This window comes from Strongyloides ratti, assembly GCF_001040885.1.
Source record: "Strongyloides ratti genome assembly S_ratti_ED321, chromosome : 2".
NCBI lineage: Eukaryota > Metazoa > Nematoda > Chromadorea > Rhabditida > Strongyloididae > Strongyloides > Strongyloides ratti.
The window spans coordinates 8,987,175-9,012,387 of NC_037308.1; the positions used below are offsets into that span (position 1 = coordinate 8,987,175).

General features: G+C 24.4%; 8 protein-coding genes across 8 annotated transcripts; 4 read left to right on the forward strand and 4 right to left on the reverse strand.

Moving 5' to 3' along the window:
- Positions 1 to 734: 734 nt before the first annotated feature.
- Positions 735 to 9,901, forward strand: SRAE_2000286400 (Narrow abdomen; the record flags this gene model as incomplete). Its single annotated transcript, XM_024653983.1, has 4 exons — positions 735 to 912; positions 1,694 to 1,891; positions 4,039 to 4,519; positions 4,600 to 9,901. 4 exons carry the CDS (start codon positions 735 to 737, stop codon positions 9,899 to 9,901), a joined length of 6,159 nt encoding a protein of 2,052 aa, XP_024507406.1.
- Positions 9,902 to 10,020: 119 nt separating this feature from the next.
- On the reverse strand, positions 10,021 to 11,709 carry SRAE_2000286500 (Prolyl 3-hydroxylase OGFOD1; the record flags this gene model as incomplete). The annotated part of the gene is made up of 4 exons (XM_024653985.1): positions 10,021 to 11,108; positions 11,148 to 11,454; positions 11,500 to 11,585; positions 11,643 to 11,709. The coding sequence occupies 4 exons, from the start codon at positions 11,707 to 11,709 to the stop codon at positions 10,021 to 10,023; spliced, it is 1,548 nt and encodes a 515-aa protein (XP_024507407.1).
- An 810-nt stretch (positions 11,710 to 12,519) lies between these two features.
- On the forward strand, positions 12,520 to 13,285 carry SRAE_2000286600 (Eukaryotic translation initiation factor 5A; the record flags this gene model as incomplete). Its single annotated transcript, XM_024653986.1, has 2 exons — positions 12,520 to 12,645; positions 12,920 to 13,285. 2 exons carry the CDS (start codon positions 12,520 to 12,522, stop codon positions 13,283 to 13,285), a joined length of 492 nt encoding a protein of 163 aa, XP_024507408.1.
- A 756-nt stretch (positions 13,286 to 14,041) lies between these two features.
- Positions 14,042 to 16,985, forward strand: SRAE_2000286700 (C-1-tetrahydrofolate synthase, cytoplasmic; the record flags this gene model as incomplete). The annotated part of the gene is made up of 2 exons (XM_024653987.1): positions 14,042 to 14,516; positions 14,647 to 16,985. 2 exons carry the CDS (start codon positions 14,042 to 14,044, stop codon positions 16,983 to 16,985), a joined length of 2,814 nt encoding a protein of 937 aa, XP_024507409.1.
- A 618-nt stretch (positions 16,986 to 17,603) lies between these two features.
- On the reverse strand, positions 17,604 to 18,251 carry SRAE_2000286800 (Hypothetical protein; the record flags this gene model as incomplete). The annotated part of the gene is made up of 1 exon (XM_024653988.1): positions 17,604 to 18,251. One exon carries the CDS (start codon positions 18,249 to 18,251, stop codon positions 17,604 to 17,606), a length of 648 nt encoding a protein of 215 aa, XP_024507410.1.
- A 737-nt stretch (positions 18,252 to 18,988) lies between these two features.
- Positions 18,989 to 20,387, reverse strand: SRAE_2000286900 (Alpha tubulin-like protein; the record flags this gene model as incomplete). The annotated part of the gene is made up of 2 exons (XM_024653989.1): positions 18,989 to 20,332; positions 20,385 to 20,387. The coding sequence occupies 2 exons, from the start codon at positions 20,385 to 20,387 to the stop codon at positions 18,989 to 18,991; spliced, it is 1,347 nt and encodes a 448-aa protein (XP_024507411.1).
- A 495-nt stretch (positions 20,388 to 20,882) lies between these two features.
- On the forward strand, positions 20,883 to 22,129 carry SRAE_2000287000 (Hypothetical protein; the record flags this gene model as incomplete). Its single annotated transcript, XM_024653990.1, has 3 exons — positions 20,883 to 20,924; positions 20,971 to 22,070; positions 22,117 to 22,129. 3 exons carry the CDS (start codon positions 20,883 to 20,885, stop codon positions 22,127 to 22,129), a joined length of 1,155 nt encoding a protein of 384 aa, XP_024507412.1.
- A 1,516-nt stretch (positions 22,130 to 23,645) lies between these two features.
- On the reverse strand, positions 23,646 to 24,103 carry SRAE_2000287100 (Protein of unknown function DUF2650 family-containing protein; the record flags this gene model as incomplete). The annotated part of the gene is made up of 2 exons (XM_024653991.1): positions 23,646 to 23,855; positions 23,987 to 24,103. The coding sequence occupies 2 exons, from the start codon at positions 24,101 to 24,103 to the stop codon at positions 23,646 to 23,648; spliced, it is 327 nt and encodes a 108-aa protein (XP_024507413.1).
- Between the last annotated feature and the right edge of the window lie 1,110 nt (positions 24,104 to 25,213).

A 25,213-nucleotide genomic window follows, 5' to 3' on the forward strand; every position in this document is an offset into this window, starting at 1 on the left:
AAAAACATCCATTAAAGTAATTTTATTTTTTTCATTTCTTTAATTATTTGTGACATTCCTTAATTTTTACTATTTTTAAGAGTTATACATTTACACAATTTGTCTAAGATTTTTATATATTTTTATCATTTTACTTTTCTTTTTAAAAATAAATTAATCCTCATAATTTTTATTATTCTTTTATGAGAAATGATTCTCTTAAAAAGATACTAATTGCGGCACTTTAAGTGTATATTATATATTTTACTTAGCTATCTTTTCTTCCTACCAAACAATTCTTCTTTTTTAATTTCTAATAAACATTCCTTTCTTGATATTTAGGATAATTGAAAATGTAAATTTATGACTTTTACTGTTTCTTTATCTTTTATAAATTAAAGAAACAAGTATGGACAAAAATATTGAATACAAATTTTAGTTTTTATTATAATAGGATATATAGTAATTTTTAAGATGCCTTACATAACATATATATATATATATATATATGCATATATATATATTATAATATATATGCATTTATATATATATATTTTATAATTTAATATTATTAATATAATTAATCAAAAATATAATATTAAAGTTCTTAATATATAATCATACAAATTTTTTTATTATTTATATCATATATATTTTTTTTAATTTTATATAATTATATTTTAAGAAATATAAAGAATCTTCAATCATTTATATTTTAAATTATATTTAACTAATCTCATATTACAGAAAAAAAAATGTTAAAACCGGACACTTATATAATACATCCTAAAACTTCTTCCATATCAGCAAATGATTCTCCAATAACATCAACATCAAAAATTTTGGCACACAAAAGATCATGTATATTACCAGCTATAACAACTGTTACACCTGGAGTTTTATCATTCCACTCCACTACAACTACATACGGAGGTAAGTTAATTATCCTAAGTGCTACTACGAAATATAAAAAATATAATATATATATTTACTATTTCTTTTTATCAAAAATATTATCCATTATTGTTATTATTATAATCAAATAAAGAAATATTTATATAAAAATATAAAAGTAAAGAACTTAAACTAAATTAAGTAAAAAAGAAAAGTAAGATTTAAAATGGAAAAAAAAAAAAAAAATTTTTATCTACGCTGTAATTTGTTTCTTATACAATTTTTAACATATATTCTTCTCATCCTTAATCAGCTTTTTCCTCACTCATTTACTATTAATTTTTTATCAAACTTCCCAATTATGTAAATTGCTTATACTTTTGGTTAAGAAAAAGAAAGGCAAAACGAGGGAAAAATTCTTCTATTCTTCCTCTATCTCCAAATTTTAAACCATTAACCATTTTGAAATTATTTCAAGATTTTATAATTTCCTTTTCCACTACTTTTAATTAAACTTTTAGATAATCAAAATAGAAATATTTTGTCTTTAACTAAACTCTTTTTAGACATTCTATGGTAGTTACTTTTATTTATTTATTTTTTTTTAATAAAAAATAAAAAAAAAATTTTTTTAACTTAACATTTGTACTTTAAATATATTTTATTATATGATATATTTAATAAATTTATTTTCATAATATCATTAAAAGTTTTTATTTTTATATGGGATACTTCTTGAGGAATACACTATTTTATTTGTATCAAATTTCAATTTCACACTTTTTATCATTTTTCTTTTCAATTATCTTTTATTTTATAGATAATTTATCAACAAGTCTACTAGATAAACCAACAATTCAAGTTAATTTACGTAGTTCCAGTAACGCTAAAGAATCTTTTGCAGCATTTTATTGTACAGAAATGGGAAATAGTGATATTGGTTTAAGTGGTTCAACAATTCTCCCATCTGGAGATAAAGCTCCTGAGAATGGAGTTGGTAATAGAAACACAAATAGAGGTATGTTACTTTATCATATAAATATTTATTTATTTTTTATTTTGTGATTAAAAATATTTAAATCTTCTATATCTTTATTTATATAAATATATTCGTATACAAATAAACATTTCCATCCATCTACATATTTATATATTTTTTCTTTTTGGATAATTAAATTATTCTAATATCTTTATATATCTATTATATTTATATATATATATATAAATATATTTTATTCTTTTTGCTCTTTTAATAGAAGAAAAAAAAAATTTTTTATAAAAACTTATGTTATTAATTATTTTTTTATTTAAATCAAATTATGTATGTAAACATCTTAGAATTTACTTTATTTTTATAAATATTATCAAATTTATATATGACACCTGTCATAGAATTTTTTAGCATATCACATACAGCTTAAAAGTTCATTACTAATGTCATAAGCTTAACTTTTCATTTAGAAAATATTTTATAACAAAATTTATAACATATATGTGCTTTTATCATTTGATAAACATTATTACTTAACTAAATTTTTTGATAAATTTACCCATCAACTATTCTATCATTTTAAACATTCTTTATTTAAGTAGTTAAATTTATTACATCCATCTATAAAGATATATAGAATTTTATCATTTTAAAATGAGGAGGGAAATTATTTTTTTTTTTGTTTAAAAGTAACAAAAAAACAAAATTAAAAAATAATTCTTTTTTTTAAATATTATCTTAAACAATCTTTTAAATCATTTTTTTAATTCTCACATCCATTATTAAACTTTTTTTTTCTACCCTACTTCACTTTTCAAACTTTTTTCTTTGTATAAAAATTTATTTTTTTGTCACGCCAATAATAATATTTTATAATAAAATGCCAATTTAATAAAATATCACTCTGATATATTATCTTTTATAATATTATTTTTCCTTTATTAACCAAAAAAGAAAAAAATTTTTTTTATATATATATTTCTTCATTATGGATGGAGGATTGACTTTTATTGTTATCAAAAAAAAAAAAAATTAAAAATAAAAATTAAGGAAAAACGAAAAACAGTCCTCATTTATTTATATAATATAATCAGTTTGAAGAGATTTCATTTTCCTTACTATTCTTTTTTAAAATTTTTTTTTAATCATAAAATTATAAAAAATATGGAAAGAAATTTGAGGTTTTTAATAATAAATTCATTTTAAAACTATTACTTTTTAACAATAAAAAAAATATTAAACTTAATATTATATTACTATTTTCATCCTTAATTTTTGTAAAAAAAAAAAAAAGGAAAAATGTATTATTTTTTTTTGTTCTTTAAATTTCTTTTAAGAAACAAAGTTAAGAAATTTTTTTTAATATTCAAACAATAACAATAGAACTTTCATAAAAAATATTAATATTTGATTTAAATTCATTGTTAAAAATACAACATTATATATACATAAAAAAAAAATTGTAAATTCTTTTGGCTTTATTAAATTTTTCTTCTTAACTATCATCATCCAACTATCTGTCATTTACCCCCTTTCTTTTAATCATTACCATTACATTCCTTCAAGTAACCTCTTCAAAATTATCTATTCATTTAATATATCTTGCCCAAATATATATATATATATTATGTTTATAGCACAATATATTTATATAATATATATATATATATATATAGATATCTTCTTTTTATTTTTACGTAACACATCTTAACATTCAATTATCCGCCACAAAGATATATATATATTTAAATTATAATGGTACAGAAACTTTTGTTTAACTAATTTCATTATCTTTTCACTTTTTTATTTAACACTCCAGAGGGTAAATTCTTTTTCATTAATTTTTATATAGAAATATTATAAAATAACGATAAGCATAACTTTGATTTTTATTTTCTTATATAACAAATATTTATTATACTCTTTTCATTATTTTAAAGTAATTTCCTTAACTTTTAAGTACTATTTATGCTTTTTTCTTCTTTTTAAGCAAAAAAAAAAAGAAAAAACCATCTATATATAAGAATGAAATCACTTTTTAAAACATTTTAATATAAGTTTATTCTTACATATATTTTTTTCATTTATTCTATTATTTAAATTTTAATATATTCTATTGAATTACATCTTAAAAAAAAAGTATATTAAAAAATTTTTTTTTTGTCATATTTCAGATTTTCTTCATGTAACAATGATGGATTATTTATTAAAGATATCTTCCCTCATAAGTATGGTCTCTGTTTGTCTTCATACCCCCCAAACATTAGAAATATATCCCAAACTATGGTATGTCATTATAATTTTAGATTCTTTTGTCACAACAATCTTTACATTTGAAGCTCTCCTTCTCATAAAACAATCTCATAGTGTTAAATTTTCATCAAACACAATAACTCCACCAAATGGAATGAATAAAAAGAAAAAATATTTTACAACAAAATGGAGAATTTTTGATTTTTGTCTTCTTTTATGTCATTATATAAGCATATTACTAGATATATTATGGTTTGTTAGGAATAGATTTCCTAATTCTGGAATAATTTATAGAAACTGGTATAGTGTTCTTAGGAGTCCCAGACCATTTATTATGATAAGATTTATTAGAGAAATTGTTAGCTTTAAATTACCAAAAAATAGGATTCAACAAATTATTAAGTTAGTTAATATAATTATTATATATATATATATATTTTTTATTATAAATATTCTTATATTAATTTTTAATTTTTTTTTAGGAGATCATCTCAACAAATACAAAATGTAACAATATTTTTTCTTTTTTTTATGGCATTATACGCAATAATGGGTGTTCAATTTTTTGGTAGAATGGAGTATCATTGTGTTCTTCCTGGTACTGATCCATTAAATGTAACAATATCAGATTTAGCAATTCCAGATACAATGTGTTCAATGGAATCAGGATCAGGTGGATATCAATGTCCACCAAATATGGTATGTATGAAACTTCAAATGAATTCTCATAGACAAGGTTTTTATGGAATGTTTAATGATTTTGCATCATCATTATTTACTGTATATATGGCAGCATCTCAAGAAGGATGGGTATATGTTCTTTATGATTGTTTAGATACATTTCCATCATATATAGCATTTTTTTATTTTGTAACATTAATATTTTTTCTAGCATGGTTAGTAAAAAATGTTTTCATTGCTGTTATAACAGAAACTTTTGCTGAAATACGTGTACAATTTAGTGAAATGTGGTCAACTAGAGAAAAACAATCAGAAGATAGTTATACACAAAGATTAGAAAAAACTGGTTCTGGTAAATGGAAATTAATAGAAAATTCTGATTTAACATCTCATGATTCACCTTGTCTTATGTATAAAATTGTTAGAAGTACATATTTTCAAATATGTATAATGGCATTAGTATTATTAAATTCTCTTATTAATGCATCATTTGTACATTATCATGATGAGAGTGATGCTAAAAGAAAAATTATATATTATTATATAGAAGTATTCTTTACAATATTATTTAATATAGAATTTTTATTAAAAGTTTATGCATTATCATGGAATGGTTTTGTTTCTAGAGGACAACATAAATTTGAATTTATTCTTGTTGTTGGAAGTACTTTTAATGTTTTTCCAATGTTATATGGCACAAATTTTTTTACATATTTTCAAGTTTTTCGCCTTCTTCGCCTAATTAAAGCATCTCCTATGTTAGAAGATTTTGTTTATAAAATTTTTGGACCAGGAAAAAAATTGGGTGGATTAGTTATATTTACAATGGTTGTACTTATATTAACATCTGCCATATCATTACAACTTTTTTGTTATGTACCAAAATTAGATAAATTTAGAACATTTCCTCAGGCATTTATGTCAATGTTTCAAATTATTACGCAAGAGGGATGGACAGATGTTGTTGTTGAAATTTTAAGGTCAACAAATGAATCTTTTGTTGTTTTTGTGGCAGCATATTTTGTTGGATATCATCTTTTTGTTACACTTATTGTTTTATCACTTTTTGTTGCTGTTATTCTTGATAATTTAGAAATGGATGAAGAGTTAAAAAAAGTTAAACAATTAAAAGCTAGAGAAGAAACTACTTGTATGAGAACAACATTACCATTAAGATTAAGAGTTTTTGAAAAATTTCCAACAAGACCACAAATGGTTAGTTTAAAAAAAGCTAGTAATGAATTTCCATTACCTAAAATAAGAGATAGTTTTACAAGATCATTTGCTGATGAAGATCTAATTACAGGTAGTGAAGATATTGAAGAAACATGGATTGGTAAAAGTGTTAAATTATTAAAATGTATGGGAAAAATAAGAAGTAGTGTTGCATGTAAAGTTAAAATGAGACAAATTGGTAGTGTTACAAAAAAAACTGGTCTTTTACAATTATTAGATAGTTCAAATAAAAGTAGAATGATATTAAGTGACTCAAATCAATTTTTAACTGGTACAAAAACATTTAAAGGTGATGGAACAAGTGGAAAAGGTAAAAAAACTTATGGTGTTAGTGGACATTCAATGAAAATAAATCAAATATATGAGGTTATGAAAGAGAATGGTGATTGTCGACCAACAGATTCAGCACCAAAAAATAATCTTAAACAAGGTGAAATAGATATAAGAGCATTACAACAAAAAAGAGCACAGGCTGAATTTACTAGAAATCGTATTGAAGAAGAAATGCGTGAAAATCATCCATTTTTTGATTGTCCACTTTTTACTGTTGGTAGAGATAGTAAGTTAAGACAAGTATGTAAAAAAATTGTTTATGCAAAGTATAATTCAAATAAAATTGATTCATTAAGTGGTAAACCAACAACAATACGTTATAAACAATTTTATGCATTTATAAGTTTAATGACATACTTAGATTGGTATATGGTAATTGTTACATCATTTTCATGTTATTCAATGTTATTTGAATCACCATGGCCAACAACAGGAGAAAATTTAATTTTTAATAATCCATATCTTCAAGTAACAGAATATATATTTATATTATCAATGACAATAGAATTAGGTGTAAAAATTATAGCTAATGGTTTATTTTTTACACCAAATGCTGTTGTTAGAGATGTTGGTGGTGTTATGACATTATTTATTTATATAACATCATTATGGTATTTATTATGGATGCCTCATCATGTTGAAATAAATTCATTTCCTCAACTTTTAATGATATTTAGAGCACTTCGACCATTACGTATATATACATTAGTACCACATATACGTAGAGTTGTTGTAGAATTATGTAAAGGTTTTAAAGAAATTCTTTTAGTAACAATACTTTTAGTATTATTAATGTTTATCTTTGCTTCATTTGGTGTACAAATTGTTGGTGGAAAATTAGCTGCATGTAATGATCAAACAATAAAAACTCGTAAAGATTGTACAGGAGTTTTTTGGCAAAAAGTTTTTGTAACAAGAATGGAAGTTCATGGTAAAGATTCAGAAGAATTACATCCAAAAATTTTAGTACCAAGAGTTTGGACAAATCCAAGAAATTTTAATTTTGATCATATAGGTAATGCTATGTTAGCATTATTTGAAACACTTAGTTATAAAGGATGGAATGTTATAAGAGATATTGTTGGAACAAGACAAGGACCATGGGCTGTTTTATTTATACATATTTATGTTTTTATTGGTTGTATGATTGGTTTAACATTATTTGTTGGTGTTGTTATTGCTAATTATATGGAAAATAGAGGTACTGCTTTATTAACAGTTGATCAAAGAAGATGGCATGATTTAAAGGCAAGATTAAGGATGGCACAACCATTACATGTACCACCAAAACCAGCTGAATCAGCTAGAGTTAGAAGAAGATTTTATGAATGGACTATGGTAAAAGGTTTTAAACAATTTTTTGTTATTCTTGTTCTTATTAATTCAGCTACTCTTGTTATACCATGGAATGTTGATGAAGAAGAATCACAAATGAATACATTATATCTAACAACAGCTATCTCAGCTATATGTAATATACTTTTTACAGTTGAAGTTTTTTTAAAAATAATAGCATATACATTAAAAGGATTTTGGCAATCACGAAGAAATAAAGTTGATCTTATTATAACAATTAGTGGTTTAGTATGGATAATTATTCATTTTATGATGGCAACACCAGCAGCAAAATTATCACAAAAAACATATTTAAAACATTGGACATATAGTTTTGGATATATAGTAGCAATAGCTAGATTTTTTTCTATTGTTGGAAGAAAATCAACATTAAAAATGTTAATGTTAACTGTTGTTATGTCTATGGTAAGATCACTTTTTATTATTGCTGCTATGTTTCTTTTGGTACTTTTTTATGCCTATACTGGTGTTATACTTTTTGGTATGGTAAAATATGGGCAGGCAATTTCAAAACATGTCAATTTTAGATCTGGAAAAGAAGCACTTGTTGTTTTGTTTCGTTGTGTTACCGGTGAAGATTGGAATGATATAATGCATGATAGTCAAATATGGGATTTTTGTTATTGGAGAAGGGGTGATGATTTTTGGAAAAGTGATTGTGGAAATTATTATGGTGCCATTATTTATTTTTGTTCTTTTTATCTTATTATTACTTATATTGTTCTTAATTTGTTGGTAGCCGTTATTATGGAAAATTTTTCACTTTTTTACAGTTCTGAAGAAGATGCTTTATTAAGTTATGCTGATATTAGAAATTATCAACAAGTCTGGAATATGATTGATATTGAACAAAGAGGTTCCATTCCAGTTAGGCGAATTAAATTTCTTTTAAGACTTTTGAAGGGACGTCTTGAAGTTGATACTAATAAAGATAGACTATTATTTAAACATATGTGTTATGAAATGGAAAAAATTCATAATGGTGAAGATGTTACTTTTCATGATATTTTATATATGTTAAGTTATAGAAGTGTAGATATAAGAAAATCTCTTCAATTGGAAGAATTACTTCAAAGAGAAGAATTAGAATATATAATTACAGAAGATGTTGCAAAAAGAACAATTAGAGAATGGTTAGAGGGATGTTTAAGAAAGTCAAAACAAGTTTCAACTAGTACAGAAAATCCATTAATAGCACAAATGAGATCAACATTAGTACCTCAGTCATCTGTTGGATTACAATCAACAATAACTCCAACAAGTCTTAGTCCAAGTATTAATAGTGATTTATCAACAATTGTTAATGATAATTTAATGATAAATAATGAAAAATCTCAATCAAAAGGTGGTGTTAATTTAGCATTTGATGATACAGCATTATCTGAAAGTTCATTTATTACTGGTCCAAGATTAAGTTTAGATAGAATTAAAGCACCAAATATACTTTTACAACCAAGAAGGAGTACCTTCCAAAATCAATTAAGAAGACAAAAATCAAAGAAAAGGCGTTCCTCCATTCCTGAATTGATGGGTGAAGCTAAAAAAATTGTATTAGGAAATATGACAGGGCGAATGAAATCATTATCTATTCATGCTACTGCACAACCATCATCATCATCAGCTTCTGCTTTATTAATTGACTCTAGTGATGGAAATAGGTCATCTTTAATGGAAACTTCAATAGATTACTCATCCTCTGTAAATATGTCTACAGATAATCTACCAACACACTCAACTCAATCTTCAAATATTTATACAAATATTAAAAATAAAAACTTACCATTATCAAAACATCATTATCAAATAGTTATGAATATTCCTAACCAATCAACATCACAAAATACTTCATTATCACAACATCCTGTAATATTAAGTGAAGCACTAACTGAAGTTGAGGAAAATTCTGAAGAAGGTCTTGATGAAATGATAACAGATAAACCTAGAAAAGATTCTTTAGATGTACCAAATATTGTTTATACAACATCTGCAAAAACAAACAGATTAAATATGGATGATGAAACAACAACGACAACTTCAAGTCAAGGAAAAGATTTTGCTAATCTTTTCTTGGAAGATCAAATAGATCCAGAGGAGATAAAAAATTGGTGGGGACAATTTAGTAATAATGATGATACAATGGAAGACAGTATTCATAAAACAAATAACAATGATTTTTAATATAATAAATAGTTGTATACATATAATAATAATAATAATTTAACAAAAAAATTAACATACTTATTAAAAAATACGTGTTGATGTATATATTTTTAACTTAAATAAACATTTTAATAAATTTATTCATCTTCATCTGTCTCTTCATGTGGACTATGAATATTTTCAGAAACTTGATGTTGTTCTTCTTCACAATTTTCCTCATCAAATTCTTCATCAAGATAAATTCCTTCACCTGTCTCTTCATCTAAATACTCTTCTTCTTCATCAACATCATTATTTAATCCCATGTATGTAATACTTAAACAATTCATATAATTATCACCACAACAATGTTTAACATATTTTGTTATATCAAAACATTTAGGTTCTTTAAATACAATAAAACAAACATTACTAAAAGGTTCAATTCTAAAAATTTCTTTTTCATTATACGGTGTTATGTATGATGTATAACCACCAAATTCTTTATTATTCCATTCAGTATCAGTAAAGAAAAACTTTATATCTAAAGACCACCCATTTTTACTAGCTTTTTCTGCAACCTGATCATCACCACAAATATAACATTTTTTTGAAATTCTATAAAATTTATGACACATTGTAATTTCTCCATCCTTCTCATTTGTTGTTGTAACATCCTCCACAGGAATGTCTAATTTTGCTTTTTTTGAAGGTCCACTCTCTTCAACATCATCAGTTTCCTCTTTACTTTCAATTCCATTATAAGATGTAACAGCACCGGGAATATCAACAAAATGTAAACCTGTGATATAAGAAAAATATTTCATAAAAGTATCTGATTGTGAACAGATTAAAAATTTTTTTAAAATTGAATCTTCTTCAAGTGAATCATCATCAATAACCATAATATTTTTTTTATGCCATGGACCTTCCTGTTTAAATTTAACTTTTTTTAATTCTTTATTAATATTTTCCAATACATCAGATTTTAAAAAATCAGCTAAAGCCACATATGAATCTTCTTCAAATCTTTTTTTAATAACAGTCATATATTTGTCATCAAGCATTCTATTTGATAAAAATAAACTTAAATCAAAATCCTCTTTAATAATTTCTTTTATTGGATCAGGAATATCTTTTCTGACAATGTCAATGTCATCTTTTACATGAAACCATCCATTGATACTAAGCCTCTCAACATTACTATTTAATATTTCTTCAACCTCATGCCAACTTTTGTTAGAAACTTCAAAAAAACTTAGTTTATTAAATTCAGGTTCCTCACTATAAACAACATTTAATGGAAACTCGTTCTCATCGACATCAAATAAATTCAACTTTCCACCTTCAATCTTTTTATCTTTGTCATTCAAATATAAAATAAAAGCAACCTTTCTGTTAGAAATCTGGTCATTATGCGGTAACAAATAATTTCCCTGTTTATAACTACTTCCAGTTAAAGTGACTTTATCTGTTAACTCAAATCCAGTAACTTTTTTTATATACTCTTTAACATCTTCTTTTATAAATTGAACAAAACTTTTAATAATTTGTTTATCTTCATTTTCTGGTAATTCACTTAAATCTAGAGTCTGTTTCAAACAATATAAGTCATTATTTTTTATCGAAAACGTTACTTCTTTGAGAGCTTTTTTTAATTCTTTAAGAGCTTCCTCATTTTCAACGAAATTTTTTAATATTTTAACGGGAAAAGGTTTATTCTCTAAAAATATGATAAAAAATAATGTATAACTAATATAATTAAATCTTTTAAATTTACCCTTTTCTAATGTAAAAGTGTCTTTTAAATATATATCATTAATCTTAAAGTATTCATTTTTGTCCATATTTCTTCAGATTACTTTAAAAAAAATAATCAGTACTTTAACATCACAAGTGATAATAAAATTTCTTTTGAAAAAAAAACTTCTTTTATAAAGACACAGTTCACCATTTGCCAAAGAATATCTTCTCAAGAGGAAAATTAGACATAATTAAATTAAGTATGCCGAGAGTGTCACTATAGTTATAGTTATCATATAAAAAGTGTTGTGTTTCTTATATTTATAACTATTAATTTGTGTTTCATTAATATTTCTTTTTATTTCTTTGATACTTTTTTTTACTTCTTTTCTTTTTGTTTTAAATTAACTAAATTTGTCATTTTTTTCTAATCAAACATTAAACAAATAAATTGAGATAAAAATGAAGTTAGTCACAATATATTTGATATCATGAAATGAATAGAATGACTTTCTTATCAATGTTATATAAAAACCTTATTTCTTGTTTATTTGAAGAGAGTACTACTTTCATTGAGTTGCAACTTAAGAATATACTTTCATCCTGTGAAATATACTTTCCAGCTAAGAAAACGTTTTCGAATAGGTATTTTACCAACCCAAATATCTGCCTCCTATCACGACTTTTGGTGCATCATCCCGTGTTACTTTATTTTTTAATTTTAGAAATTTAGACTAGCTTTTATTCTTCTTACCTTGTTGTTCTTCATTTCGTATCATTGATTTTGTTGAATCTATGATTCAAAAAAATATAACGAATTGATAGAAGACATTATTAGTCGTTTTTTTTTTATTTGTAAATTTAAAATTTTTTTGTTATCATACTGACGTAGTATATTTTATGGAATTTTAGGGATGTCTGACTTCAACGACGACCATGATTTTGCAACTGGAGAGGCTTCAGCCTCAGCAACTTATCCAAAACAATGCTCTGCTTTGAGAAAGGGTGAGTTTGTTATGATCCGTGGGAGACCATGCAAGGTATGTTTGTTATAAATTATAATCAATTAATTCTACCATATATGTTTAATTAAATTTATAATTAATTATCTTCTTTTTTTATTCATTTTATGGATAAATTATAAAACATCCAATGATGGTAATTGGTAATTTTCGCCTGAAATTAATTTTTTTGATGTGGCTTTTTAACTGAGGATGATTTTAAAAAAGTAGATAATTATTTATAATAGTTTTAAACTTTTAAATCTTCTTTATGAAGACTGAAGAAAAGATCTAATATATTTTTTTTCTTCAGATCGTCGATATGAGTACATCAAAAACCGGAAAACATGGTCACGCTAAAGTTAACTTGGCTGCTCTTGATATATTTACTGGAAAAAAACTTGAAGACATCTGTCCATCTACCCATAATATGGACTGTCCAGTTGTTAAAAGAAAAGAATACCAACTTCTTGCTATCAATGAAGATGATGGATTTGTATCTTTGATGGATCTTGAGACCTGTGACACTAAGGATGACCTTAGACTTCCAGAAGGAGAAGTTGGCGATCAAATCAAGGCTGCTTTCGAAAAGGACGAAGCTGGTATAATTTGTTGTGTTGTTTCTGCCTGTGGAGAAGAGGCTATTCTTTCTTGGAAACCAATGTCTTCAAAGGAATAAAGGAAAATGATTTGTTATTAAAATATATTAAAAACGCTTCTCTTATAATTGGTTGACAAAAAAAAGATGTTGTATTTTTAAAAAAGTATGGAAGATTTTTTTTGTTGAGAAAATTCCTTTTTAGAGGTTTTTCTTTTGTTGCTTTTTCTATTGTTTTTACACTATTGTTTGTACTCCACTGATAATTTGTTTTTTTTTTTTTGATATATAGAGATATATGTAATCTTGTTATTTTACCTTTACTATTTATATAGTATAATTTAAGAAAAGTTATGTCCTAATGATAGTGTATTAAAATAAAAGTGATATTGACACATAATCGAGTAAATTAACGTATTTTATAATTCATTTTTTTGTATTTTAAAAATATTTTCTATTGTGGATTTTGTAGGAAAAAAAAAACTTTTATCATTATTTTTTTATAAAAATTTTTTAAAAAGAGGGTGTGTATTTTATCACTATTAATGTAAAGTATAACATTGATTATCGAGATCATTAAATTAAAAATAATTATGATTGATAAGATTGTCTCAAGTTAAAACTTGTTTAAGTAGATTTTTTATAAAAGAATATAATGTCATTTTAAAGAAAAATTGTCATAGGCTAAAAAGTAGAGTAGTAGTGTAATCATGTTGTAAAGTGTTATTTTTCTATAAAGAACATATCGTTGAAAGAACCTCTCTAATTATTTCATGCATATTTAAGTATATCACATTTGAGAACTTCCTTTTTATTATCATTTTTCTTTTTTTAGTGATGGCTAAAATTATTGATGGTAAGAGTGTATCTCAAAAAATTCTTGATGATATTTCTTTAACATTAAAAGATATTCAAAAAAATCATCCTCATTTTAAACCTTGTTTGGCTATTGTTCAGGTTGGTGATCGTTCTGATTCAAATGTTTATATAAAAAATAAACTTAAAAAAGCTTCTGAGATTGGTTTTGAGGCAAAATTAATTAAACTTCCTAATACAACTAATCAACATGAATTAGAAGCAGTTGTCAATGAATTAAATAATGATTTTTATGTAGATGGTATTATTGTTCAATTACCATTAGATTCTGTAAATTCTATTGATGCTGATCATGTTATTAATATGATTTATCAAGAAAAAGATGTTGATGGTTTAACAAGAGAAAATGCTGGAAGATTAATGAGAGGAGAATTAAAAAATACTATATTTCCATGTACACCATATGGATGTTTAACTTTGGTTCAACATGCTACGGGTAAGTTTCTATCTATGTAAAGATCATCAATTATATATTGATAAGAGAAGAAGAAAATTTTTATTTTTAATATTACCAATGATACGAAATGTCTATAATATTTATTTAAAACATTATTTATCTATTTTAGGAGATGTTAATTATGTTGCTGGTAAAAATGTCGTTGTAATAGGAAGATCAAAAATCGTTGGTTCACCTGCAGGTGCATTATTTTTATGGCATCATGGAACAACAACCATTTGTCATTCAAAAACTGAAAATTTAAAAGATATTTGTAAAAGGGCTGATATTCTTGTTGTTGCTATTGGAAAAAGTGAATTTGTTAAAGGTGATTGGATCAAACCAGGTGCAATTGTTATTGATTGTGGTATAAATGTCCTTGAAGTTGATGGAAAGAAGAAATTATTTGGTGATGTTAAATTTGAGGAAGCTGCTAAAATAGCTGGATACATTACAAAAGTTCCAGGTGGTGTAGGGCCAATGACAATTGGTATGTTATTAAAAAATACATTCACTCAAGCTGTTGGTAGAAGATTGAAAAATGTCAGTGAAAATAAATGGAATATTGATATTCTTCAGTTAAAAATTCAAAAACCAGTTCCTTCAGATATTCAAATTTCACGTTCTCAAATTCCAAAGAAAATTAGTAAACTTGCAGAAGAAATAGGAATTCATTTTGAGGAATTAGAATTATATGGAAATAATAAAGCCAAAGTTATTTTAGATATTTTCAAACGTTTTGAAAATAAAAAAAATGGAAAATATATTGTTGTTGCGGGAATTACACCAACACCACTTGGTGAAGGTAAAAGTACAACAACTCTTGGACTTGTTCAATCATTATGTGGACATTTAAAAAAAAATACATTTGGAAATATTAGACAACCATCACAAGGACCAATATTTGGAATTAAAGGTGGTGCTGCTGGTGGTGGGTATTCACAAGTAATACCAATGGAAGAATTTAATTTACATTTAACTGGAGATATACATGCTATTACAGCTGCTAATAATCTTCTTGCTGCAGCTATTGATGCTAGAATTTTCCATGAAGCTACGCAATCTGATGAAGCTTTATTTAATAGATTAGTTCCAAAAAATAAACAAGGTAAAAGAATTCTTAGTAAGATTCAAAAAAATAGAGCAAATAGATTGGGTTTATCTGATGTAGAAGATGTTAATGAATGGACACCTGAAGAGAAAGTTAAATTTGCTAGATTAAATATTGATCCTCAAAGTGTTACATGGAATCGAGTTATTGATACAAATGATAGATTTTTAAGAAAAATAGAAATTGGTCACAATCCTACTGAAAAAGGACATGTAAGAACAACACAATTTGATATAACTGTAGCATCTGAAATAATGGCAATTCTTGCATTGACTTCTGATTTAAGTGATATGAAAGATAGATTAGGAAAAATTGTTATTGGTAATGATAAAAGTGGTAATGCTGTTACATGCGAAGATATTGGTTGTACAGGAGCTTTAGCAATCCTTCTTAAAGATACTGTAAAACCAAATTTAATGCAATCATTAGAAGGAACACCAATATTTGTTCATGCTGGACCATTTGCTAATATTGCTTCTGGTGCTTCAAGTATTGTTGCCGATAAATTGGCTCTTAAACTTGTTGGTGAAGATGGATATGTTGTAACTGAGGCTGGATTTGGTGCTGACATTGGTATGGAGAAATTCTTTAATATTAAATGTAGATATTCTGAATTAATACCAAATTGTGTTGTTCTTGTTGCTACTGTACGTGCTCTTAAAATGCATGGAGGTGGTCCTCCAGTAAATGCTGGTACACCTTTACCTTTTGAATATTTAAATGAAAATATTGAGTTACTTGAAAAAGGTTGTGATTCTAATTTAAGAAAACAAATGGAAAATGCTTTGAAATTTGGAGTACCAGTTGTTGTTTGTGTAAATAGATTTTCAACAGATACTGAAAATGAGTTAAATTTAGTTGTTTCTAAATGTCAAAAATATGGAGGTGTTGGTGTTGTTTCTAATCACTGGGAAGAAGGTGGAAAAGGAGCTATCAAATTAGCTGAAGCTGTTGTTGAAGCATGTAACAAAAAGAGTAATTTCAAATTTTTGTATCCATTAGACGAGGATATACCAACAAAAATTGAAATTATTGCAAAAGAAATATATGGAGCTAGTGGTATAACAATATCTGATATAGCTAAAGATAAAATTGATAGATACACAAAAATAGGTTTCTCCAAATTACCTATTTGTATGGCTAAAACTCAACTATCTTTATCACATGATCCATCACTTAAAGGTGCTCCAACAGGTTTTGTATTACCAATTAAGGATATTCGTTGTTCAGTTGGTGCAGGATTTATAATACCAATTTGTGGAGATATTACTACTATGCCAGGCCTTGCCACAAGACCTTGTTTCTTTGATATGGATATTGATGTTGAAGATGACAATAAAATTGTAGGTCTTTTTTAAGTTTACTTTTTAATATTCTTTTGAGAATTTAAATTCCACACTTACATTTTCTAATAAACTTTTACTTTTTTTTATGTTTATATATTATAATGATAAAAGTTTTTTTTCTTTCTAAAGCAAAAATCACACAGTTTACTGTAGCAAAAAATGTCAGCTAGTATAAACAATATGTTTTTTTGATTGATCGTAAAATCTCACTATTTCTACAACTTCAATGTATTATGTTTATTTGAAAATTTTTGATTTAAGTGAGTAATTTTGAATTACTAGAAAAAAAAAGTTTAGCTAGTAAAATTTGTATGACATTTGTTACAATTATTCACGAAAATGAATATCTACATATTATTATATATTTGCATATTTACATATATATATTAAATTATTTTAAAATCTAATCATCAACAATTTATTAAATTATAATATTATGAAATTATTTTATCAAATGTAAAGGAGAGAACACTTTATTATAATTAAAGGAAATAATATCATGATAACCATGTTTTATTTACATTAAGCAAAAAATTTATATTAGCAATCGTCTACAATAATATTGAAAAGTAGAACGTGCTTTTATACGAAATCAATAAACTGTTAAAGACTATTTGAAGCCAATTATGGTTACTCTTTTTTATCTCCTTCTCCTTTTGATTTATCACCACCTTCTCCAACTTTAGATTTTTCAGCTTCCTCTTTTTTATCCTCCTTCTTATCATCATCCTTTTTAACATCTTCCTTTTTGGTATCATCTTTTTTGGTATCATCTTTTTTAGTAGCATCTTCTTTTTTGTCATCTTTTTTAGAAGTTTCTTTTTTGGAACCTTCTTTCTTTGAAGTTTCCTTTTTAGTATCTTCTTTTTTATCTTCCTTCTTTTCTTCAGGTTTATCACCACCTTCTTTCTTTTCCTCAGGTTTTTTTTCATCTTCTTTTTTGTCTTCTGGCTTATCGGCAGATTCTTTCTTCTCTTCAGTTTTTTTATCTTCAGGTTTAACATCTTTCTTTGAAGCTTCCTTTTTAGGTTCTTCAACTTTTTCTTCAGCTGGTTTAACAGATTTTGGTTCTTCTTTTTTACTTTCTGGTGCTTTAGTGGTAGCTTCTTTAACTGATTTCTGTCTTGGTGCTCCCAAACTTCCCTTACCTGGGATTTTCTTAGCAATTTTTCCTTTTTTAGGACCATCTTTCTTTTTGTTTCCTCCCTTACAGTTAGTAAGTGTTGAAGTAACACATAATAAAAGTGCCAATAATGATAACAATATTGATGAAAGCATTGTTAGTAAAAAAAGATAATGTCAATTTTTTATCACAATTGTAAATCGAATGTAATCATTTTATTCATTTTATCACTTTTAATAAACATAAAATATGAATTTTATAAATCTAAATATTGATATTTATTATATAAATTATTAATTAATTTATAAATGCAAGAAAAAAAGTCGTTTGAATTTAAAAATAGAACAATAAAATTTAAAAACAAATGTTAATCATATAATGTTGAATTAAATTTTTGTACTTTCATAGGATTAAGATGAGCCAGGTGAAACATTTATGATAACAATAACTTTACTAAATGTTTTAACAAAATTATCAAATTTTTTAACAACTATGTAGAATTATAAAAAGATTAATGCAATAAAAAGTTTTTTTTTCATAAAATCTATGTTCCCCATAAATAAATTAAATCACATTATATAGGATGAAATATAATGTGCAAATTTATTATGGTAATTCTAATAAAATTACACAAATAATAATACTTTCAATAAATGAAAAACATTGTGTAAAACAACACAATCACTCCCAAATCTAATTTAGAAATTACTACATTTAAATAATTGAAAAAACATTTATTTAATGGATTAAAAATACAACTATAAATACCAATTGCTCTATTGATGATAGCAATTCTAATACAATAAAAACCATGTGCACAACATTTTTCAATAGTGCAGATGGTCTATTTTTCCAATAAAGTTAATAAACACATTGTTGTATACATAACTTATTAATATTCATCATCTTCACCTCCATCATTTGAATCAGCTCCCACTTCTTCATAATCTTTCTCCAAAGCAGCAAGATCTTCACGTGCCTCAGAAAATTCTCCTTCTTCCATACCTTCTCCAACATACCAATGAACGAAAGCCCTTTTACTGTACATAAGATCAAATTTGAAATTAAGACGAGACCATGCTTCAACAATAGCTGTTGTGTTAGAAAGCATACAAACTGATCTAGGAACCTTAGCTAACTCGGAGCCTACAACAGTTGTGAGTGGTTGGTAATTAATACCAACTTTAAATCCTGTAGGACACCAGTCAACAAATTGAATTGATTTCTTAGTTTTAAGTTGAGAAATGGTAGCATTAACATCTTTAGGAATAACATCTCCTCTGTAAAGAAGACATATAGCCATATATTTTCCAGCTTGAGTTGAACATTTAATCATTTGATTTTCAGGTTGGAAAGACTGATTAGTTATGTCCATAACACTAAGTGATTCATGATAAGCCTTGTCAGCAGATAATATAGGTGCAAATGTAGCCAAGGGGAAATGAATTCTTGGATAGGGGACGAGATTAGTTTGGAATTCATTTAAATCAACATTGAGAGCACCATCAAAACGTAATGAGGCAGTGACTGATGAAACAATCTGAGAAATAAGACGATTGAGATTAATGTAGGATGGGCGAGGAATTCCTAGATTTTTACGGCAAATATCATATATTGCCTCATTGTCAACCATGAAAGAACAATCAGAATGTTCAAGTGTGGTATGAGTTGTAAGTACGGAGTTGTATGGTTCAACAACAGCAGTTGAAACTTGTGGAGCAGGGTAAACAGAAAATTCAAGTTTAGCTTTCTTTCCAAAATCAACAGAAAGCCTTTCCATAAGAAGAGAAGTAAATCCAGATCCAGTACCTCCACCAAATGAATGGAATATTAGAAATCCTTGGAGACCAGAGCAATTGTCAGCAATTCTTCTTATCCTATTAACTGTAGTATCAATTATTTCTTTTCCTACTGTATAATGTCCTCTAGCATAATTATTAGCAGCATCTTCTTTTCCGGTAATCATTTGATCTGGGTGAAAAAGTCTCTTATACATTCCAGTTCTAATCTCATCAATAACAGATGATTCTAAATCGACCATTATAGATCTAGGAACATATCGTCCTTGTCCAGTTTCACTAAAAAAAGTTGTAAATGAGTCATCAGTTGCACCAGAAGTTTTCTCAGAAGGCATTGTACCATCTGGTTGAATTCCATGTTCTAAACAATACAATTCCCAACATGAATTACCAATCTGTACACCAGCTTGTCCGATATGTATTGAAATAACTTCACGCTAAAACATTTAATAAATTTGTTATAATTAAAACAAAGTATATAAAACATACCATTTTTAAAAATTGAAGGTCACAATAAAAATATGTTTAAGTAAATGCTACAAAAAAAAAAGTATATTAAAATTATATAAATACTTATAGTACAAAATAGAATGACTTAAAATTAAAAGAAAGATAAATATTATACTGATAAAGAAAATTAAAAAGGAAACGAAATAAGTATAAAAATATTTGTACCAAAAAAAAAAACTAAACAATCTAATGACAATGAAAACTAATGGTAGTCGTTATAAGACTAAAAATTATTATTACAAATGAGTGTTTGGAAGGATGCCGTAAATTGGTGAGTCTTTGTTTTCAAAAATTATCTTTCAAATCCATTGTTTTAGTTAGTTAGTCTTTTATACTCTTATAACTAGTAATATTTTTTTTATTAAAATATTATTATTTATAAATTTGTTAACATTCAAAATTATCATAGGTACTATTAATAATTTGTGTTTTCTTTCAGATTATTTATTCATTTTAATTTTTATTATCCCATATATAATGAATAATTTTCTTGATACTGAAGATGACTTAAATAATTCTGTATGTATATATTGATATAGTTTTAGATTTTTTATTTTTTTTCCAGTTAGATGAAAATACAAAAAATCGAATTAAATTAATTAATAAAGATTTAACTCATAATGAACTCAAATATTTAAAACTTGATGAATTTTCAAAAATAAAATATTCATTGCCACCTTTTGATTTTTCAAAGATTACAAGATCGGAGTTAAATAAACTTCGTTTGTTAATGCAAAATCAGAAGGAGTATGTTGAGTTAATGAGAGGACTTATAAAACATGGTGAAACACTTAATAAACATTTATTAAAATCGGTAGAATGTGTTGATAAAATAAAACGCAATTTATGGAATAATCAGACTGATGATTCATCAAGCAATCAGGAATTATTTTTAGCTACTCTTAGTCAAAGATTTAGTTGTATGGAAAAAATTCTTAATGATATAAAAGACAATTTATTCAATAGATCAGATAGTATTGAGATGAAAAAAGAGAAATTAAAAAATCTTGAAGATATGTTTGAGATTCGAAACGAAATTTTTATGAAGAAAATGTACAAATATATACAAAGAAAATATGAAACCAACCAATTGAAAGACATTGAGATGTCTCTGCAACAAAATCGTACACTCCATGAATCATCTGTCTATGATATAGTATGTGAGAATATGGAAAAAGAAGTTTATACAAAACTTGAAAAATTTGCCTTACTTGAGACAAACCTTAAATCTATGATTAATAAAAAGTTGAATGAAAAATATGGAATAAGTTTTGAAAATTTTAATCATTTTGCTAAGACAAAAATTGACTCAATGAATCAAGAGATTATTGATATTTTATTTAAATTTAAACAGTGTCTTAAGGAGTTGATAGCTGAAAAGGAACATAATTTAATAAACCTTTCTCGAAAAACTAATATTTTAGAAACTAAATTAGTTGGTATTGATGCAGATATAAATGATATAAATGAAGAGATATTTAATTTAAGTGAGAAAAAGAAGATGTTATCTGATATGAAAGTTAAATTTGAAAAATTTTTAGATATTGGTGTTTCTGAAGATGATGAAATAATCTCAAAATGCAAAGGAAATTTACTAGCTGATTTGTCAATTGATACATCTTATAGTATGATTTACCTAAGTATGATTGAGGATTCAAAAAGAATGTAATTTTAAAATATTAATTTCCTAAAGTATTAATTTATTTGATAGTTTATTTTATTAAACTTGAAATTATCCTATTTTAACAGAAAGAAGGAATATTTGCGATTTCTTATAATTTTAATAAAATATTAAACATACGTTAAAATTTATAAATAAACTATGATTAGTTTGTATTTATTTTATTTTCAGGGAAAAAAAGTAAAGATGGCCTTGAAGTTTTTATTAAATAAACAAAGATTTTCAAAGGTTGGATAGTTTTATGTGTTTTTATAAACAATCTTTTAGTTATTAAAGAAAAAACTAATTATTTTTCTACAACAAAATATCTTTTAAGTATATTGTCAAAAATATTCTATACTAATATTTTAAACATTGAGGAAATATTTACATATACATTAAATTTAAATTAGTTACACTTTACGTTATCTTAATTTCCTTTAAAAAATATGTTTTTTTTTTGCATTAAATAGACAAAAAAGGAAATTTAAACTTACCTTAATTTTATTTATCACTTTTTAAAATGTCCAACATCATTTAAAAATAACTAAATAACACTTATTTTGATGTAAATAAAATACATTTATATGTTATGATGATATAATAAATACAGTATCAAAACAATAGAAGTTAATGAAAAAATATCCAATTACACAATATTTTTAATAATATACAAAAACAATTTATGATTTATAGAAGTAAACAATGCAATTTTATTTTGTAATTATATAGGAAAAATAATAATAACATTGTGTAATAAAAATTATTTAAAAAAAAAATTTTTTTTTCCAATACAACTATTCATTGATCATATAAATAACAAACAAAGTTTATATAAAATTATCAAACATAATCTTTTTATTATACAATAGTTTTTAATAACATAAAGCTTTTAACTACAGTTATTTTTTTTTACTTTTTAATTTTATCTATGTGTAATAGAATGTTATTATAAACAATTTGAAACCAAAAACTATGGTATATTTTATCATTAGATTTTATTTAAAACAACATTTCTTAACTTTTACGATTAACCAATGTACTTAGAAGATTAAAAATGTTTTTTCCTACTTTTCTTATTCATCAATACGATTATTTATTTTGTTTTATTTTATCTATCAAAACATTTATAGGATAAAAAATTAAATTTTCCTTTTATATGATAAATGTAAATAAAATAAAATCTCCGTTAATACCATTTTCTTTTATTTTAATCCAATTAAAATTATTTATAAAATTTAATATTAATTAAAAAGAAAAGTACATAATTAAAAAAAAGTCTTTTTGAAATAAAAACAAATTACATATATAAAAAAAAAACTTTTATTCTATCAAATTCATTAGAATTTGATTCGTCAAAATTTATTATTATTATTACTTGTTAAAAAACAAAAAAAAAAACACAATAAAGCAAAAAACAGATATTATTAAAGCAGGCAAGGAATCTCAAATAATTGGCAGACCATTTAATTCCTATTTTTAAAGAAAAAAAATTCAAAAAATAGTCATATTTCAAATTTTGAAGTTTTTGCCTTATTTTAAAAAAAAAATATCAAGCCATTTCATTAACATTAATTAACTTATTTTCTGCAGAAAAGCCATGAAACAATTGACATAACGATTCCAATTACAGTTATTGCTGCAAGGACAATTAAAGTAATGATAAGCCAATTTTGGAGATTAAAACAACAGTCTGTCATTAGGGTTCCACAACATTTGTAGTAATGGAAAATTGAACTTGGTGGGCATTCTTTTCCTGTAAGTGGAATTGGACACCATTTAGATCCTCCCTACAATAAAGAAAATTATTAATAATTATTGATAAAATATGTTATTAATAGTATATATATATATTTTCAATGTATTATACAAAATGAAAATATGGTATATGAATATTTATTTTTAAAAATTTTTAACATACCTCAATTGTTTGAGCATCATCTACTGTTTTTTTTAAATCATCAAGATTTTTAGCTCCATTAGCCAAAAAGACAAATGTTCCAAAGATAGCAGAAGTAAGGTAATATCCAATAGACATTTTAAAAATAATAACTAAAAAAGTTTCTACAATAAAGAAAGATATAAAATATACATCAATAAATATATTATAATGATAAAAATATTTACATTAATTTTTTTTAGATATATATAAAATCATGAAATTTAATAAATTTACGAGAAAAAAAAAATAAAGAAGAGAAAAATACTATTTTAAAATGAAGATAGCATTAGTTAAAAATTATTATACTTTCTAAGTTATATATATATATATATATATATATATTTTTATGAAAGTCAAACATAAAATTTGTATATTTATATAACATCTCCATGATAATGTTAAAAACTTTTAAATTACTCACAATAGAGTAAAAATATATAAAGACTATTAAAGATACTAGATTCAAAACTCATTTTATCACAAGACATTCTTTTTCAAATTATTTTTAAACTAAAAAATATGATAAGCGTGTCTCTTTTTTTTTATCTTCCTTTTTTTTACATATCTAAAAGTTTTGGAAGATAATATAAATAAAGTTTATTTTATTTTAAATTTTATAATTATATTCAAATCTTCATTTTAGACAATATATTATATATATCATTTTTATAACTTTTTATCTAAAATTAAAATAAATATACAAGTAAATAGAAGAAGTACAACTTTGTGTAATTTTTTTTTTATCTATATTACATATATCTATTTTCACAAAAAGTTTGACACATTCTTTAAATAGAATATTAAATATGTCTTAAGATAGATATAATAAAATATAAGATTTAAAAAGTTACTCTCCTACAATATAAAAAGAAATTGAAACAAAAGTAAAATATTTCATTTTCACTATTATAATACATCATTTACCCTCCTCTAATCATGGTTTATAGTAGAGAAAAGAGAGAGTTATAAAGAGAATAATTTTAAAAATAATATATTATAATTGTAAACTTTGATCATTTATTTAGTAAAATTTATAATAATATAGATAATAAAATTTAAAATTATCAAAATGTATATTCTTGAGAACAAAGATAATATGGAAAAAAAAGAATAACAAAGTAAAATTAATAAAATAACATTCTTAATGTTTATGTATATTTAGAATATGATAATGATAAAACAAAATGTATAAAATAAAAATGACAT